Source organism: Garra rufa, chromosome 16, assembly GCF_049309525.1.
Source record: "Garra rufa chromosome 16, GarRuf1.0, whole genome shotgun sequence".
In the NCBI taxonomy this organism is placed as follows: domain Eukaryota; kingdom Metazoa; phylum Chordata; class Actinopteri; order Cypriniformes; family Cyprinidae; genus Garra; species Garra rufa.
The window spans coordinates 42,916,995-42,936,678 of NC_133376.1; the positions used below are offsets into that span (position 1 = coordinate 42,916,995).

Sequence of the window (19,684 nt, forward strand, 5' to 3'; positions counted from 1 at the left end):
GTCAACATTTATTTTCATTAGTGCTGTCAAATGATTAATCGCATACAAAATATGTGTAAAAATATTTATATATAATATCGATTAGATAATATAAATATATAAATGCACATGCATGTAAATATTTTCAAAATATATACTGTGCCTGTATTTACAGTATGTCACAAAAGTGAGTACACCCCTCACAGTTCAGCAACCATTTTAGTATATATTCTCAAGGGACAATACTTGGATGAAACTTGGATATATTTTAGAGTAGTCAGTGTGCAGCTTGTATAGCAGTATAGATTTATTGTCCCCTGAAAATAACTCAACATACAGCCATTATTTTCAAAATAGCTGGCAACAAAAGTGAGTACACCATAAGTGAACAATAGTGTCAATATATTGTGTTAGCACTATTGTTATCTGGCACTGCCTTAATCATCCTGGGCATGGAATTGACCAGAGCTGCACAGGTTGTTGCTGGGATTCTCTTCCACTCCTCTATAATGACATTACGAACCTGCTGGATGGTGCTTCTCCACCTTACGCTTGAGAATGCCCCACAGGTGATTAAGGGTTCAGGTCTATAGACATACTTGGCCACTCCATCACCTTCAGCTTCAGCTTCCTCAGCAAGGCAGTTGTCATTTTGGTGGTGTGTTTGGGATCATTATCATGTTGGAAAACTGCCATTCTGCCTAGTTTCTGGAGGGAAGGCATCATGTTCTGCTTCAGAATGCACAGTACATAATAGAATCCATGTTTCCCTCAATGATCTGCAGCTCCCCAGTACCAGCAGCACTCATGCAGCTCCAGACTATGATTCTACCACCACCATGCTTGACTGTTGGCAAGACAACTTTCTTGGTACTCCTCACCAGGGCTTCGCCACACATGCTGGACACCATCTGAGCCAAACAAGTTTATCTTATAGTCTCATCAGACCACAGGACATGGTTCCAGTAACTCATGCTCTTGGATTGGTTGTCTTCAGCAAACCGTTTGCGGGCTTTAGTGGTGCAACGGATCACAAAACTCACGGTTCGGATCATATCACGGATTTTGAGTCACGGATCGGATCATTTTTCGGATCAGCAAAAAACAAACAAAACAAAACAAGTTTGTTTTTTATTAATTACTGAATGCTTACTTTAAGTACTTCTAATCCACAGTAAAAACTACCAGCTGAACTAATAAAGTCAGTAACAAAACAAGAACAATTACACAAATGACAAGTGTAGATGAATACAACATAAAGTTGCTAATAAAATCAATAACCCTAGTATTCAGGTGCAGAAATTTTATAATTAATTGCAAAATAACTAGTGCTCCTCACTGCTGGTATTTATAGGATGCTGTCTCTTTAAAGGAACACTCCACTTTTTTTGGAAATAGGCTCATTCTCCAACTCCCCCCGAGTTAATGAGTTGAGTTTTACCGTTTTGAAATCCATTCAGCCGTTCTCCTGTTCTGGCGATATCACTTTTAGCATAGCTTAGCATAGATCATTGAATCCTATTAGACCAATAGCATCACGTTCAAAAATGACCAACGAGTTTCGATATTTGTCCTATTTAAAACTTGACTCTTCTGTAGTTATATCGTGTACTAAGACTGGTGGAAATGCAAAGCTTCAATTTTCTAGGCTGATAAGATTAGGAACTACACTCCCATTCCGGCGTAATAGTCAAGGAAGTTTGCTGCCGCAATAAGGCTGATTAAACAACATACTGCTGTTATCACTTAGGGTGTACTCACTTTTGTTGCCAGCTATTTTGACAATAATGGCTGTATGTTGAGTTATTTTCGGAGAACAGTAAATCTATACTGCTATACAAGCTGCACATTGACTACTCTAATATATATCCAAGTTTCATTTCTATAGTATTGTCCCTTGAGAAGATATACTAAAATGGTTGCTGAAATGTGAGGGGTGTACTTACATTTGTGAGATACTGTGTATACGTAATAAGTATACACAGTACACAGACATGTATTTAGTAAACAAAAAATGTATTTTGGATGCGATCAATTAAGATCATTTGACAGCACTATTCTTCATAGACTTTTTCAACTATTATACCAGGGATCAGTGAGCTTGCTGAGAACGTTCTCGGGCAGGTTCTCAGGAATAATATGCTGTTCAGCGATCTATCTAAACAAATATAATTTATTTAAGTACAGCTGGAATGCTGCATTAGGCAATCAGCATCCAGAACAGGAACTATCTGCTCTATAGTGTTGTGCAATCTCAAGCACATGCAGCATTTCTAGTTACTGGAAAAATGCTGCTCTACGAGTAAGCGTGTGGTTTTTATTGGGCCATTTGACAGATTAGCACATTATAAGCTATATTTTGTTCCACAGGTGTCTCTGGAGCTGAGTAATGCAACTGTGACATATGACCACACTCGCCATAGTCCAGAATCCCTAGCAGAGGCCATTGAAGACATGGGCTTTGAGTGCAGCCTGACAAACGCTACATCAACACCAGTCCACACAGAAACCAAAGTCTTCAGCAAAGCAGGCTGTAGCACAGACTCTATACAGCAGGCAAGGAGCGCGCTGGCCCAAACTACAGGGGTGCTCGAGACACAGGAGAGTGCTGATAACCAAGGCCTTGCTGTCACGTTTGTCCCGTGTCTGGTCAGTGCGGAGCGGCTTGGGGAAGTCATGAGCTGCCTGGTTCCTGATGCTCAGGAAGGCACGAGTTCTCGGAGCTCCAGCGGCGTGGAAGCGGTGAAAATGCGTATTGAAGGAATGGTTTGCCTGTCCTGCACTACAACCATAGAGGGCAAGATTGGGAAGTTAAAAGGCGTTGAGAAGATTAAAGGTATGACATTTTGAGGCCTGTGAGATTTGCTTTCGCTTCAGTTAAACAATCTCCAGTGTCGTCCTATTGAACTTTAACATTTACAGGTCAATCATGCCATGCATTGTGAAGTTTATATGGTAAAATCACATTTAAACTCATTGACATTGCTGCCTGTAGATAAGAAATGAGATCTTACACAATCTATACATTATGTTAACATGGCCTTCCTATTCTCATATCTTGCTTAACATTGCTGTAAGTCAAGGTTGTAACTAATGCTTTCACAATTAACCAGAATAATGGAAGTGGTGCATTCCACGGACAAGAATTTGTGTGAAAAGCATGTGAAAAGCGTCTGCACTAAATATTAAAACCATTTAAAATTGTGAATATTTGCTAACGGTTTAATATGCACTTTATTTATATGTGTGTAGGTTATGCATATAGGTTATTTTAAAGAGCTTATCATATGTTTTGTTTTAAGTGTCCTAATATTGTGTTTGAGTCCCCTACAACAGGTTTAAATGCATCTACGGTCAGAAAACGTAATTTTCTCAGAATATACATTTATATATATTAATTTGTCGATGATTACGAAACTGTTTGTTCAAATCAGTTTTGAGCATAATGTCTGTAAACCGCTCCCTTCCATAAGCCTACTCTACTCTGATTGGCCAGCTGGCCAAGTCTGCTGTGATTGGCACAGAGAGGAGTACTTAAGCAAGTTAGTGAGCACTGCCATCTGTGTTGCCAAGTCTGTGGGTTGAAGTGACCCCAATAATGTCATATTTATCAACTGGAATGCCAATTTTTCCAGGGGAAAACAAAAAGTGTGTATTTTACACCCCTGAATACAATTTTTGAGTAGCAATTAAGTGGCTTTTGTTGTGAAAACCTGGCAACCCTGATGTTTACCTGGAAACTAAAGCTGCCTTAGGCATATTAGCACAAAATACTAGAAGTTTTTAGCACACGGTTGAAAAGGTACACATAATGTATCAATCGTACTTACTGGTTGTGGTTCGGAGTTGCTTGATAGTCTAAATAAAGCAGATTGAAAGCCAAAGAAGGTAAAAGCCAAGATTAGAGAAGCAGTCCTCCGTTAAATGACGAGCACACAATTCAAATTTTGAAATGTATTGCTGTGGTTTTGTGGAAAATATTACTGTTAAGCACTGATTCTTCACATCATTATCATCTTTCGGCAATGAAAACCAAACAAACTTGCTTTCACAATGCAGAACACCTTTTTTATTTGCGAGACAATATCTTTATAATGCACTTTTTTGATTAACAACTTTGCAGACTGTTTACGTTGAATGATAAGTTATTCAACGACCTGCTGTTTAAGTCATTTTAAAGTCTATTCACTTGGGTCTGTTTTTAATAATAAACATTATTTTGGTAATCGAGTAATAGTTTCTCGATTACCAAAATAATTGTTAGTGAAAGCCCTAGTCGTATTCATGTCTTGAACCTTGGGGAGACCAATTTTTTAAATAAAGCTTAAAGGAACACTCCATTTTTTTTTAAATAGGCTCATTCTCCAACTCCCCCCGAGTTAATAAGTTGTTTTTTACCGCTTTGAAATCCATTCAGCCGTTCTCCTATTCTGGCGATATCACTTTTAGCACAGCTTAGCATAGATCATTGAATCCTATTAGACCAATAGCATCACGTTCAAAAATGACCAACGAGTTTCCATATTTGTTGTATTTAAAACTTGACTCTTCTGTAGTCATTACGGCAGCAAACTTCCTTGACTATTACGCCGGAATGGGAGTGTAGTTCCTAATCTTATCAGCCTAGAAAATTGAAACTTTGCATTTCCACCGGTCTTAGTACACATTATAACTACAGAAGAGTCCAGTTTTAAATAGGACAAATATGGAAACTTGTTGGTCATTTTTGAACGCGATGCTACTTGTCTAATAGGATTCAATGATCTATGCTAAGCTATGCTAAAAGTGATATCGCCAGAACAGGAGAACGGCTGAATGGATTTCAAAACGGTAAAACTCAACTTATTAACTCGTGGGGAGTTGGAGAATGAGCCTTTTTCCAAAAAAAAGTGGAGTGTTCCTTTAAAGAAATAGAATAGTGAGGAAATTGTAGGTCTAATTCTAGTTGGTAAGTAATCATTCTGAACTGTTTGCAAATCATATTTTAAGATATGCACACATACAGGTTTAATAGTATGCCTAATATGCCAAAAATGCAAAACATTTAATGTCTGAATCATGTAAATGAGACCATATTTTCAATTTAAGTTAGCCATATTTGAGGAAAACAGTCGAGTAGTTTGCATCCCTAAATATTACCCCTAAATATTATTTTTATACTAAAACAGTTGTCAAATGATACGTTTTGCTACGTCTATCGTGCCTTTCTCTCTTTCACTATGAAAACTGACACTCTGGAATTCACGCTCTGCTTGTGTGAGCATTAAACCCAGCCTACTTCAACTTGATTGCCATCTCAATCATTTTGACATTGACAAGTGCTGTTAGACTGCTGAGGCAGACCAGACTAAAAAAATAACTTTTAGTGCTGGGCAACGATTAATCGTGATTAATCGCATCCAAAATAAAAGATTTTGTTTATGTGATATGCGACCATGGACCACAAAACCAGTCAAATTGAGATCTATTCATCATCTGAAAGCTGAATAAATAAACTTTCCATTGATGTATAAACAATATTTGGGTGAGATACAACTATTTAAAAATCTGGAATCTGAGGGTGCAAAAAAATCTAAATATTGAGAAAATATTAAAGTTGTCCAAATAAAGGAAATTTACAAAATATCTTCATGGAACATGATCTTTACTTAATATCCTGATGAGTTTTGGCATAAAAGAAAAAATCATTAATTCGAACCCGTACAATGTATTTTTGGCTATTGCTATAAATATACCCCAGCGACTTAAGACTGGTTTTGTGCTCTATGGTCACACATACTGTTTATATTTATTATATGTGTATACATAAAGACACACATACAGTATATATTCTAAAAACATTTGCATCGATATATTTATATATTGTATAGAAATATATTTAATATAAAAACAATACATTTTTCTTTAAAATAAACATGCATGTGTGTATTTATAATAAATATATACAGTACACACACATTATGTGCACAAAAATGTTCATTTTGGATGTGATTAATTGTGGTTAATCATTGCCCAGCACTAGTGATTAGTAACTTTAATGTTTTATTCATCAAACAACAGATGTCAATAAACATGACTGTTGTTGCGTAAGCAAAATGCAAACAAACTATTAAATACTCTAACATTTCCTGAGTATTGATTTTGGATTTGTCCATGCTTTTTCAGTCTCTCTAGAATCCCAGGAGGCTGCTGTGCTTTACCTGCCTTACGTCATCACGCTGGATGAGATTGTAAACCAAATCGAGGTGGCTGGTTTCAAGGCCATTGCTAAATCAAAACCTCGTCAGTTAAAGCTTTCACCCAGTGAAGTAGAGCGCCTGCTCAATGCTCCCAAACAGACTGCCGCCTCCTCTCCGGAGGAGAAGGTTTCAGAGCCGTCCACAGACTCCATAATCACTACATTGCTTCAGGTGACAGGAATGCACTGCAAGTCTTGCGTGGTCAATATTCAGGACAATATATCCAAGCTCCCCGGAGTGAGTTCGGTTGTCGTGTCCTTGGAGAACAGACAAGCTTCGATTCAACACAATCCAAAACAAATCTCAGCGGCGGAGCTACAGAAAGCCATCGAAGCACTTCCTCCAGGGAATTTTAAAGCTATCCTCTCAGCGTCCACAGAGTCGAGCTTTCTCCAGCCGCTGGCTTCAGTAGCGGATATCCACATTGAAGGCATGACCTGTGGCTCCTGTGTTCAGTCCATCGAGGGCATGATATCCCAGAAGCAAGGAGTGAGATCGGCCAAAGTGTCACTGGCCAATCATCAGGGAACCTTTGAGTATGACCCTTTAGTGACCACCCCTGAGGAGCTGAGGACCGCCATAGAGGACATGGGCTTTGATGCTTTTCTCCCTGGTAAGTGTGTCTTATTTCATGGGGACGTATCTTTCCTTCTATATGTCTTAATTACTGACAGTTATAGACTGGTTAGCAATACTACATCATCCCATTTCAGAGGTGGGTAGAGTACCCAAAATCTGTACTCAAGTAAAAGTACATGTACTTATGGAAGTATTTACTCAAGTATGAGTAAAAGTAACAATCTTAATAGTTACTTGAGTAAGAGTAAAAAAGTATCCGATGAAAAAAGTACTCAAGTAGCTAGTTACTAGTTACTTCTTGATATGAAGTGAAGACCCTGAATATATATATATATATATATATATATATATATTAGGGCCGGGACTCGATTAAAAAATTTAATCTAATTAATTAGAGGCTTTGTAATTAATTAATCGAAATTAATCGCATTTTAATCGCATGTAAATATTTGACCTGAGAACAGTGAGAATTAAGAATTTTACGTGGATTTTTAGTATACCATTGAATAATGACTGAATACATAAGCTTAAGCAACAAAATATTGTTTATTTTTGTTCAACCAAGTCCACCAGACCAGTACAATATTTCCATTAAATGTAGCAAGAGGCACGTTCTTTAACGAGTCTTTCATTCCGAGAACTCTGCTCTTGTGTTTGCTTAATTATGCATTTAAACGTTAATGACCAAACCTATCATTATAAAAGTTGCTGCACATGGAATATAATGCGGATAAAATTTAAAAAATAGTTTTTATCAGGTTACACACTGATTATTTATCACTCAAACCCCTTTCTCTACCTGTCCGTTGGTCGCGTATATCCTCCATGTTTGTAGTTTTTAACACTTTTTATGCGTGTTTGTAGTTCTAATCGAATCCTCGTTCACGGCGCAGTGTGTTGCGGGCAATATTAGCAGTTGAAAGTGTGCATTGATCGTTAAGTAGTAGACCATCCGGGAATCTTTGGAATACTTTTTAAACATACTACGATTTGGGACATACAATACTACTTTAGGACGGACGTCTTTGGCTTGTCTGAACGCTAGTTTGTGCTCCAGTATAATCGGTCCGCCTAATCTCATCCAGTGAGAAACGTTCCGCGGTGCAAAACTTAGTGCGATTAAAATGCGTTAAAAAATTTTAACGCGTTATTTTTGTGTAATTAATTAATCTAAATTAACGGGTTAAAGTCCCGGCCCTAATATATATATATATAAAATTTCTGGTAGCCCTTCGGGCAGGTACTCTTCAGTTTTTGGTAGCCCGAAAATTAATTTAACTAGCCCAAAAATAAAAAAAGACCTTTTTTTTTAAATATAGAAAATCAGATAGGAGTCTAATCAAAAATGTTTTTAATTCACAAATATAACAGATATCAAGGAAGTAATTTTATTTCATTATATTTATTTCATTTAGTGTATCTGCAGAATTTTTTAATATTAATTTAAAGCAATTCATAACCATTTTTAAGATCTGCAAAAGTAAAATAAACAGTAATGGGATTGGACAATGTAAAGTAGAATATGATTTAAAATTCAGATACAGTTTCACACAAAAACAAAATGTTACACTGTGGCATTTCATCCTTTATAACATTAAAAGGGAAACATTGAGTATATAATTTATTATATTTATTTGAAACATAAATATTACTCTACTTGTTTAGATTTTTAGAAGGCACCTTAACTTTTTACATTTACAACTCTGTGTTTGCTGCTTTAATTATACTCTAAAAGTACTAGTTACCCCAAAAATTTACTCAAGTACATGTAACGAAGTAAATGTAATTCATTAATACCCACCTCTATGGTTCCCATTTATGGTTCTTTATGGTCATAAATGCCTCTGATGCAGCACTTGAAGCCATCATTTTTCGTCGTAGTCCACTACTGACTCCAAATTAAATGACACAAATTGTAGTTAGTAACGTAATCTATTACGTTACACATTTTAGAGCCAGGGTCGTCAACTGGAAAGCTTTTGACATAATAATAAAAAAAAAGCCAAACGCTAATTTCTAATAAATAAATTTATATTAAGCACACCAGGGTCAGCGTTTGGGTGCAATCTTCAGTGCAGTTGATGAGAGCAGAGATCGGCGCATTGTGTACAGACAGATGTAGTGAAAAACATTGCTGGAAAACGCATTATGTTGGGGTTACGTCACAGAATTTTGTAAATATATCTTTTTATACTGTATTTTTATACATATTTATGTTTTAAACCATGAAGGTTAGCAAATGGATATCGCACAAGCAAAGTGAAAACTGTGCAATATGTTAAAGTGAAAGTAAAAACAGCCTTTCAGCGTCTGTCGTGCACATTCTCTCAGAGACAATGATAGACGAATATATGCTGATATTAATTTACGTCCCTAATATTTCTCTTGTGCGCCGAACACAGTGGGGAAAAATGTTGTGTATTTTATGTAGACTAAGGGTTGTTTTTTAAAAGTCGGTGTTTAAAATAAAGCTCTTAATTTTCATTGACGACTGTTATCAGGGGTTAAGAAAGTCTTAATTTAAATGATTTCAGCTTGTCTTAAATTGGGGACTAAAAGGCAAGAATTGCGATAAATGAGCGCTGCATGTTTCAAAGTCAGCTGCAGTGCTGCTTTGTCTACCATTCTGATAGCGCCTCCTGCTGGAAGAAAATGATCTGCCATTTTTAATCAGCTTGTCTGCTGTTGTTAAAAAGACCAATGTAAAAAAAAATCAATTCATGGTTTTAAGAAGCAAACATGTAGAGCTGTAAATGTGAACTGATGGATCGACAAGATCATGTGTTATACAGATGTAAACAATTAAGGCAGTAAAATATATGTCTGTTAATTAATATAATACTTGATTGACAATGAAAGTTTAAAGAATTTTTTAAATGTTTATAAGAATTGATACTTTTGACTCTTGAAGGCTGGAATGTGAAGTTTTTTGTTTTGTGAAACCTGCATCTGAATTGTAAATCATGCTTTTTACAGTCATTTTATTTATTTATTTATTTTTTGTTCAGGTCTTTAAAAAGGTATTTAAATGTCTAGAATTTAATATGCTGCAGATACCCTGGTCTCGCAAAAAACATAAATAGTTTTTTATAAATAATTGTCCGGACCTCGGCTGGTGAGTAGGGTTCATTACTGGACCTCGAGTCGTTTTAGTTGAAAACCCCCGTTTTAGAGAATGTAATTTACGTTGATTTAAAAAGGATCTTGTACCATATTGACATAAAAATACAAACGGAATGAAAGTATATTTCATTTGCTCTTATTAACAACATGAAGTGAATTAAACATTACATTGCGTCAAGGTTTCTTAAACAAGTTTGTGCATGGGTTTGTTTTCAAATAACAATCAAAATAAAATGCTTACTATGAAAGATTAAAGATTTGATTCATTTACCTGGGTGTCATGTGACCATTAGCCAACATCAGAGAAATGTGAACATGAAAGTGCTTTACTTAATCATTAACTTATTACCTTATAATCTCAGGGGTACTTCAAGTAAATATATTGGGTAAAAGGTTCAGCTGACAAAAAAGTGCATTACAGTAAATAAAGAAAACAACAACAGAAATTTGCATTAAAATGCATTTAACGTGTTTAAAAAAGACAAAAGCTGTCTGAAGACAAAGACGTGTGAATAGTATGTACAGTGCCTTGCAAAAGAATTCATACCCCTACATTTTTTTTTCACGTTTTGTTGCAGCCTTACGTTAAACTGCTTTAAATTACTTTTTTTTTCCACATCAATCTACATCTCATACACCATAATTACAAAGCACAAAACAGGTTTGTAACAAAATTGCAAATTTATTAAAAATAAAAAACTGAAAAGATCCCGTTGCATAAGTATTCATACCCTTTTCTGGGACACTCGAAATTTAGCTCAGGAGCATTCATGTTGCTTCTAGATGTTCCTACACTTGGAGTGGAGTTAAACTGTGGCAAATTCATTTGAATGAGTCTGATTTAGAAAGGCACACACCTCTCAGAAAAGGTCTAACAGCTGAAAATGCAAAAAACAAGTCCTGAGGTCAAGATAACTACCTGTAGAGCTCAGTGACAGACTTGCGTTAAGGCAATGATCTAGGGAAGAGTTCAGAAACAAAAACCTGCTGCATTGAAGGTTGACAGAAGCATGTAGCCTCCATTATCCATAATGGAAGACGATTGGAACAACTAGGACTCTAGAAAAAAGAGCTTGAGAGGTGAAAAGGTGAGGTCTGCCAAATACAGATGTGCAAAGCTTGTCACATCAGACCCAAAAAGACTTGAGGCTGTAAAGGTGCTTCAACTATGTACTGAGTTAAGGGTATGAATACTTATGCAATGTACTTAATTCAGTGTTTTATTTTTAATACATTTGTAAAATTTGCAAATCTGGTTTTTGCTTTGTCATTATTATGGTGTATGGAGTGTAAATTGATGTGGGGGAAAACTAATTTAAAGCAGTTTAACATAATGCTGCAACAAAACTAAATGTAATCATTAAAAAGTAACTGCAGTCAGATAACAGTATTTAGCAGTATTTTATAATGTAATATAATCTAATTACAAGTACTTAATTTTTGGAGTCTGATTGCTTAAATGTAATCAGTTTCTTTCTACCCAGCTCTGTACAAAATAAACATGAATCGTAAAACAGACAATAACTGGTTGAATCTGAGAGGCATTATCTTATCATGCCCATTTTGTTTTTAGCTAGGTGGGTTTTGAATGTAACTTCTGAAAATGTGGCTGTCATTGGTCATTTAGTATGATCATTGTAGCTGAAAATCCTGATAAGAGGGTTAGTTTACCCAAAAATGAGAATTCTGTCAAACCTGCAAGACTTTCATTCATCTTTGAAACACAAATGAACATCAAGATTTTTGTCCTCCATTAAAAATCTGTTCCACTAAAACATTGACGCTTCAAAACATTCATAAAAAGACATTGTAAAAGTAATCCATATTGGATTTGCTTGATGTATGAGAACTGCTGTGGTTTGTTTTCATGGTTGAGACTACATTTACAGTATTTAATACCATCTGACAGGTTCAAAAACAAAAGGTGCATAAAACCAACAATTTTACAAGGAACATGTCCTGGTCATATTTCACCACACAATACATAGAACGAAAACAATAAAGTGCATTTTGCATTATGACAATGAAGTCTAGTTTTTAGGACGATTAAGATTTTCTGGCACTGTGACAGCATTGTCATGACAAAAGCACATTTCCTTCCCAGTTCTCAACAGTGTCATGTGTCCAGATGATTTATTTATAGAATACAAAAATGCAAGTCATTATGACTCAGTGTTATTTAAAAAAGCTCCATAAAATCAGTTCGGTCATACCATGATTTTTTAATTCAATTATATTCAATAATATTGTATTTATTTATTTTTTAAGCTTTTCAGTAATGAGAATGGGTAAGAATGGCACAGTTGTTTGGTGATAAATATAAACCTTTTGGCTTTGTGGGTAAAATACGAACCAGATAATGTTCTTGACAGGTCTTTTTTGACACCTAATTATTCACTGTCTTATTCATGTTTGATATAATCTTACTTTAGGATACTACAGTTTATTTTAATTTAACTCAAATGACATTAATAAGATGAATGAATTCATAATTTGTGGCCACAATATCTTGTTGTTTTTTCAAGTCCCGTTGTTGCTTTGGGGTTCAGATTGAGTCAGATTAATGCACACACTGCAAAAAATGCTTTTCTTACTTTGACTTTTGTCTTGTTTCCAGACAAAATATCTAAAAAGTCTTATATCAAGAAGGATTTTCTAGACGAGTAAAAATGGCTGTCTTGTTTTCAGAAAAAACATCAAAATTAAGTGTTTTTTTTTTTTTTTTAAATTTGCAAATGGGGTAAGAAAAATAAGATTTTTTTTGCCTTTTGACTTGTTTTTTCTGAAAACAAGAAAATATTTTTTACTTGCCTAGAAAATCCTTCTTGAATAAAGAATTTTTAGATATTTTGGCTGGAAACAAGACAAAAAAAATCTAAGTAAGAAAAGCATTTTTTTTTGCAGTGTGGCCACAATGTCCTAGACTATCATTTCCAGGTCTCTTTTAGCTTTGTCCTGTTGTGTTCACAGAAACAAATTCATTGGTGCCTTCAGTGGTCAAAAGCACATTGCCGCCAGCACCGTTCGTCCGGAGCTCCTCTTTATCTCCGGTCTGGTCAGCTGTGAAAGAGAATGAAGCGGAGAGTGACGCTGAGCCGTCAACAAACACTATTTCCAAATGTTTCATCCAGGTTGGTGGGATGACCTGCGCCTCCTGCGTGGCCAACATTGAGAGGAACCTCAAGAACGAGCATGGTAATCCTTAGTTCTGCGTAGATTACTTACAAATTGTAATCCGTTAATGATTTCAGATTATGTAGGTTACTCATTTTAGGAATGTGTTCTGACTACTTTTAGATTTGTTTTTTAATCAAGCTTGTTTTAAATGTGCTGTATTAAAATGCAAAAATGCAACCCCGTTGTCATCCAAGATGTTAATGTTTTTCTTTCTTCAGTTGTAAAGAAATAGTTTTTGGAGAAAAACATTTCAGGAATAATCCCCATAGAGTGGACTTCTATGGTGCCCTGAATTTAAACTTCCAAAATGTGGTTTAAATGCAGCTTTAAAGGGCTCAAAACAATCCAAGCTGAGGAAGAAGCTTCTTATCTAGCAAAACGATCATTTTCTAAAAAAAAAAATAAAAAATTTATGTATATTAATCGGTAGATTGTTTAAAACAAATGTGACCAATGCCCATGGACCACAAAACCAGTCATAAGTGTCAGTTTTTCGAAATTGAGATTTACGCATCATCTGAAAGCTGAATAAATAAGTTTTCCATTTGTTAGGATAGGACAATATTTGGCTGAGATATAACGATTTAAAAATCTGTAATCTGAGGGTGCTTAAAAAAATCTAAATATTGAGAAAATCGCCTTTAAAGTTGTCTTAGCAACTTAAAAGTAGGTTTTGATATATTTACGGTAGGAAATTTCTAAAATATGTTCATGGAACATGATCTTTACTTAATATCCTAATGATTTTTGGCATAAAAGAAAAGATATTGTTGGCTATTGCTATCAATACACCAGTGCTACTTAAGACTGGTTTTGTGGTCCAGGGTTATAAAGGATGGTTGTGTTTACTATGCTGCCCTCCAAAGGCAAAGTGCAGTAACTACGGCAACACTGAAACTGAGAAAAATGCCTTTGAAGTTTTTACGCCAGCTTGTCAAACATCTTGTTTCTCTGAAACACTCTCGGTTCTCTGGGACAAAATTGAACCAGAAGACTTTGCCACAAGACAAAACAGTTGTCACAAAGTCCATTTTAAGCCTTAACTCAATTTTGACCAAATGCGTAGTTACTGCGCTTTGCCTTTGGAGAGCAGTATGGTATCATGTTTGTTTGTTTTTCCTCAGGTGTTCACTCAGTTTTGGTTGCACTGATGGCCAGTAAAGCCGAGGTTCGATACAGCCCCTCGATCATCGATCCTCAGAGAATAGCGGAGTTTATCCGAGAGCTCGGTTTCACGGCTACGGTCATGGAGAATTACGACGGCTCAGACGGAACCCTAGAGCTTGTGGTTAGTCTGTCAGCAGGTCCTATTGTTGATCTTTGAGCCATTTTCTTATCAGCAGAAGTTTGTGGATGACTTGTGTGTGTTTTTTATAGGTCAGAGGGATGACATGTGCATCCTGTGTTCACAAAATTGAGTCTACCCTGATGAAGCAGAAGGGCATCCTTTATGCTTCGGTTGCCCTCGCAACTAATAAAGCCCACGTCAAGTATGACCCAGAAGTGACCGGCCCGAGAGACATAATCAGATGGATAGAGGTGAATTCGCTTTCATGTTCTCATACACATGTGTGTATATGTATATATCTCAGTAATAAAGTGTGATAATCAGTGATTGCTTTTACATTTGGCATTCTGAATCAGTCACTTATTAGTTTGTGTGTCAGTTTATGTTCTGGAACAAAGCTATAAATAATAATAGGGAAGTATGATAACCATTCTGAACTTCTCTTTTTAATAAACAGAACATGGGATTTACAGCCTCTCTGGTGAAGAAAGATCGTCCTGGGAGTCACTTGGATCACAGCCGTGAGATCCAGCAGTAAGTACATGAGCGAAGAAGAGCAATACAAGATTAAAACATGATTAAAAAGCAGGTATGGTATTTTAAAGTGTCCTAATATTGTGTCAGAGTCCCGTACAACAGATTCAAATGCATCTAAGGTCAGAAAATGTTATATTCTCAGAATATGCATATTATTATTATTATTATACCTAGAGCCATATGTCCGTGATTTCGAAACGGTTTGTTGAAGTAGTGTTGTCGCAATACTAAAATTTTGACTAAAATATCTCAATACTACTACTGAACCGACACCAGTGTTGTTTTTGACAACCATCTTAGATTTAGTCTTAGTCTTTTGGACTAAAATGCTTATTAGTTTTAGTCAAATTTTAGTCACTTCTGTATGTGATAGTTTTAGTCCAATTTTAGTCGACGAAAAGTCAAAAAGGTTTTAGTCTAGTTTTAGTCAAAAAAGGGGAAAAAGTAGTCTTTTAACAAATTAATGTAGGTCATTAAGTATTTTGCTGTTGGGTAGTGTCACTTATAAGTTCTGAAAATAGCAGATCTATAGTTCAACACAATGTGAGCTTCCGGATCGACTATTTTCACCAATAATTACAATAATGAAGGAATGTTTTAAAACATAAAAGACAAACAAGGATGGAATGCTAAAACGGCTTGCCATACTAGTATAGCAAAGAGTATTTAATGCTAAAACGGCTTGCCATAGCGGCATATGCGTTTTAGGTTATGATTGGCATGCACAATAAGCAGAAATGTCATGCATTTGAAACGTCTGACGGACCACCTACTAACATTTTTGTCTATTCTCGTCTCGCCAACGAAAACTCACACACGTCTCGTCATGTTTTAGTCATCAACGAGCCATTTTTATCGCGTCATCGTCTCGTTATCGTCATGAAAAAAAAGTGGCGTCAACGAAATGATTTTGTCATCGTCATCATTGACGAAAACAACACTGACCGACACTACAACAAAAACATAGAACAACAGCTAAAGTTAATGAATAGTAGATGATCCAAATGGAGGTTTGTATAGTTATTTTATCTATTAAAAAAAAAACGTTTCACCCCCCTTTAAAGAAAAAATCACATGCTAAAAGGAGAAAGCCAAATCTTATTTCATGGTATAGTAATTTTATTTTACCATGACAATTTATGTCATGATATAGTCCATTTTTGTTATTTTATCTTTGTTATTAATAATAAGAACATAGATGCAAGTAACGAACTAAAGGACAAAAACAATAAAACAAAGACACAAATGAAATATGGCCCTATGAAATTTGTTTTATTCCCAAAATCAGTTTTTTTTTTTCAAATTCATTTAAATTTTTCTATATTCTTTTTTTTTTCCCAATTTGAATTTTTCTAGACTCTATTGTAATGGTTACATTAAAAAATATGAATCCAAAAGCATGACTAATTAATTGAAATCATGAAACGTACACTTTCTTAAAAGGCCCTATAAAATGAGTTTTTGTTTTTTTTTAATTCAGTTTTATTTTGATCTAATTCTGTGAATCTGTTTTCTATTAATTTTCTGCACTCCATTTTAATAGTTTCATTAAATTGTAATAATAAAAAACATGTCTAATTAATTCATAAAGATTAATTAGATTTTATAAAGAATTACTTATTTCTTTTTTTTCATGTGTGTTTGCAATTTTCTTGTAAATAAGTTCTTGTAAATGGTAAATAATTTTTTGGTAAATATTGCTTTAATAATAATTTTATTAGTAGTAGTATTATAACATTAAATAATATTTTTGTCAAGTTAAACTGAACTTTTATTTTGATTGGTTGCTGCCTTTACATTTCTGTTTGTATATGACATGACAATAGTTTTTTTTTCTCAAAAGTAATGCTAAAATGCTCATGAACTGACTCTCACAGCAGTTCTAGAGATTGTTTATGTATTCAAGTACTCGTATTAACTCGTATTTTTTTAAAGCTTTGAGTGTAATATCCCTTCCATAAGCCTACTCTGCTCTGATTGGTCAGCTGGCCAAGTCTGTTGTGATTGGCACAGAGAAGAGTACTTGAGCAAGTTAGGTGTGTTGCCAAATATGCGGGTTGAAAAGACACCAAAAACATTTTATTTAGCCCTTGAAATGCGAATTTACCAGGGTAACCCTGACAAAAAGCATGAATTTTACACTCTGGAACGAATGGAGGTCCCCCTCAAAACGCAATTGGGTGGGATTTATTGTGAAAACCTGGCAACCCAGATGCACCTTTACATAAAACAATAATATATTGGTCCAATCCATTCTTAAAGGATTACTCCACTTCCAAAATAAAAATTTCCTGATAATTTACTCACCGCTATGATATCCAAGATGTTCATGTCTTTCTTTCTTTTCTTTTTTTTGCTATTTTCAGCTGAATAATTTCGTGCGTCTCTAGTAGATGCCTTTGTTGAATTGTTTTAACAAAATGTTATCTGCAGCAAAACGTCTCCTGTTTCCTCCCAGGTGGAAAAGATCGTTCCTCATCAGCTTGTTTTTCTGCGTGCCTGTTATGGGAATGATGATCTACATGATAATCATGGATCACCAGCTCGAAATGTCCCACCACCACAACACCACAGCAGAGGACAGAGAAAAGTACCACTCCACAATGTTCCTGGAAAAACAACTGATGCCGGGCCTCTCCATCATGAACCTGATCTCGTTTCTCTTCTGTGTCCCTGTGCAGGTGGGTTACCTGCCAGTTTGTGGTTTATTTTATTATTATCACTTTCAGAACAAAAATGTACAGATAGTTTACTCATTCCCTTGTCATCCAAGATGTTCATGTCTTTCTTTTTTTCAGTCGTAAGAAATTCATTTCAGGAATTGTCTCTATATATTGGACTTCTATGGTGCGCGCGAGTTTGAACTTCCAAAATGCAGTACCCAATAAGTATTAATTCAAGGCGAGGCACTGCAGGTGAATAGGGTAAATAATAAATAATTAATAGTTATCACCTTATTTACCCACGTTGATAATTAAACAACGATTTAAATATGCAAATAAGACATTATTTAATGAAATATGCGCTAATTTGCATACATTTCTAGCACAAAAATCTAAACACTGCATGAAGTCAGTTTCAGAATTCATGTTTAATTTTTTTTGACGGATTAGAGTTAAATGTTTTTACAGAGGGGATTTTGGATATCTAATTTTGTCAATACTTAGACAGAAAACAACACATTTTAACCATTTTTGGGGGAATAAAATGTTGTATAAAATCAAGCAAATTATATATGAACAAACCCCTCTGTTAAAACCTTCAACGTATATAGAGAGGAATAAAAATGTACAGTTTTATGTGTGTAAGTGCTACTGAAGTGGAGATTTATGGCTCAGTGTAGGAGACAAAAACTCAAACACTTTATAAAACTCCAAAAAGCCCAAAATCTCAAACTTGATAGGTGCATGGAAAAAAGTGTTTTTGCCTGCGGTGTCTCCCCTTTAGAAAATGACAGATCATTTCTCTAGAGAAGACCTTTATTCTTCGACTAGGGTCATTTACAGCCTTTTAAAGGACTGCATTTTGGACGTTCAAACTCTCAGCCACCATTGAAGTCCACTATATGGAGAATATCCTAAAATGTTTTCCTCAAAAAACATAATTTCTTTACGACTGAAGAAAGAAAGACATGAACATCTTTTTTGTTCTGGAAGTGAACTAACACTTTAATGTGTGTTCTATGTTCCTCGTTTACTGAAAATGTGCCAAAACTTTGGTATGTACTTTATGAAGTGTATTTAGTAGTCATACCGGTTTTGTCTGTCTTAAATAGTTTATCGGTGGGCGGTATTTCTACTGCCAAGCCTATAAAGCTGTCAAGCACCGGACGGCCAATATGGATGTGCTGATTGTTCTGGCAACAACGATCGCGTTCACATACTCTCTGGTGATCCTCCTGGTTGCAATGGTGGAGGGAGCCAAAGTAAACCCCATCACCTTTTTCGATACTCCACCCATGCTGTTTGTCTTCATCTCGCTGGGCAGGTGGCTGGAGCAGATAGCGAAGGTGAACAGGCATTTCCAGTTACACAAGCTTGAAATTATATCTATTCATTTCCTGCATTGTTCTGCACTGATGTTGCTTTTAATTGCAGAGTAAGACCTCGGAGGCTCTGTCCAAGCTGATGTCTTTACAGGCGACAGAGGCCACTGTTGTTACGCTGAATGATGACATGTCTGTGTTGAGGTTTGTGCATCTCTGTGCTGTTAAACAGAAAGTAGAGCTGACTTTGTTCCACATATGTGACCCTGGACCACAAAACCAGTATTAAGTCGCTGGGGTATGTTTGTAGCAATAGCCAAAAATACATTGTATGGGTCAAAATTATTGATTTTTCTTTTATGCCAAAAATCATTAGGAAATTAAGTAAAGATCATGTTCCATGAAGATTTTTTGTAAAATTCCTAATGTAAACATATCAAAATGTAATTTTTGATTAGTTATATGCATTGTTAAGAACTTAATGTGGACAAATTTAAAGGTGATTTTCTCAGTATTTTGATTTATTTGCATCCTCAGATTCCAGATTTTCAAATAGATGTATCTCGGCCAAATATTGTCCTATCCTATCAAACCAAACGTCAATAGAAAGCTTATTTATTGAGCTTTCATATGATGTATACATCTCAGTTTTGTAAAATTTAACTTTATGACTGGTTTTGTGGTCCAGGGTCACATATGACCATTGTTGAGGAAAGTTACTTTTAAAAGTATTGCATTACAATATTGAGTTACTCCCCAAAAAAGTAATTTACGTTA

At 35.4% G+C, this 19,684-nt stretch overlaps 1 protein-coding gene across 1 annotated transcript in view; it reads left to right on the forward strand.

The window, feature by feature from the left end:
• atp7a (ATPase copper transporting alpha) overlaps positions 1–19,684 on the forward strand; it is a 52,912-nt gene that overhangs the window by 4,553 nt on the left and 28,675 nt on the right. The window contains exons 3-11 of the mRNA XM_073820051.1: positions 2,350–2,815; positions 6,145–6,831; positions 12,891–13,115; positions 14,222–14,385; positions 14,475–14,636; positions 14,843–14,919; positions 17,381–17,603; positions 18,698–18,931; positions 19,020–19,111. Of these exons, the coding sequence (XP_073676152.1) occupies positions 2,350–2,815; positions 6,145–6,831; positions 12,891–13,115; positions 14,222–14,385; positions 14,475–14,636; positions 14,843–14,919; positions 17,381–17,603; positions 18,698–18,931; positions 19,020–19,111 (2,330 nt within the window). The remainder of the gene's footprint in view (positions 1–2,349; positions 2,816–6,144; positions 6,832–12,890; positions 13,116–14,221; positions 14,386–14,474; positions 14,637–14,842; positions 14,920–17,380; positions 17,604–18,697; positions 18,932–19,019; positions 19,112–19,684) is intronic.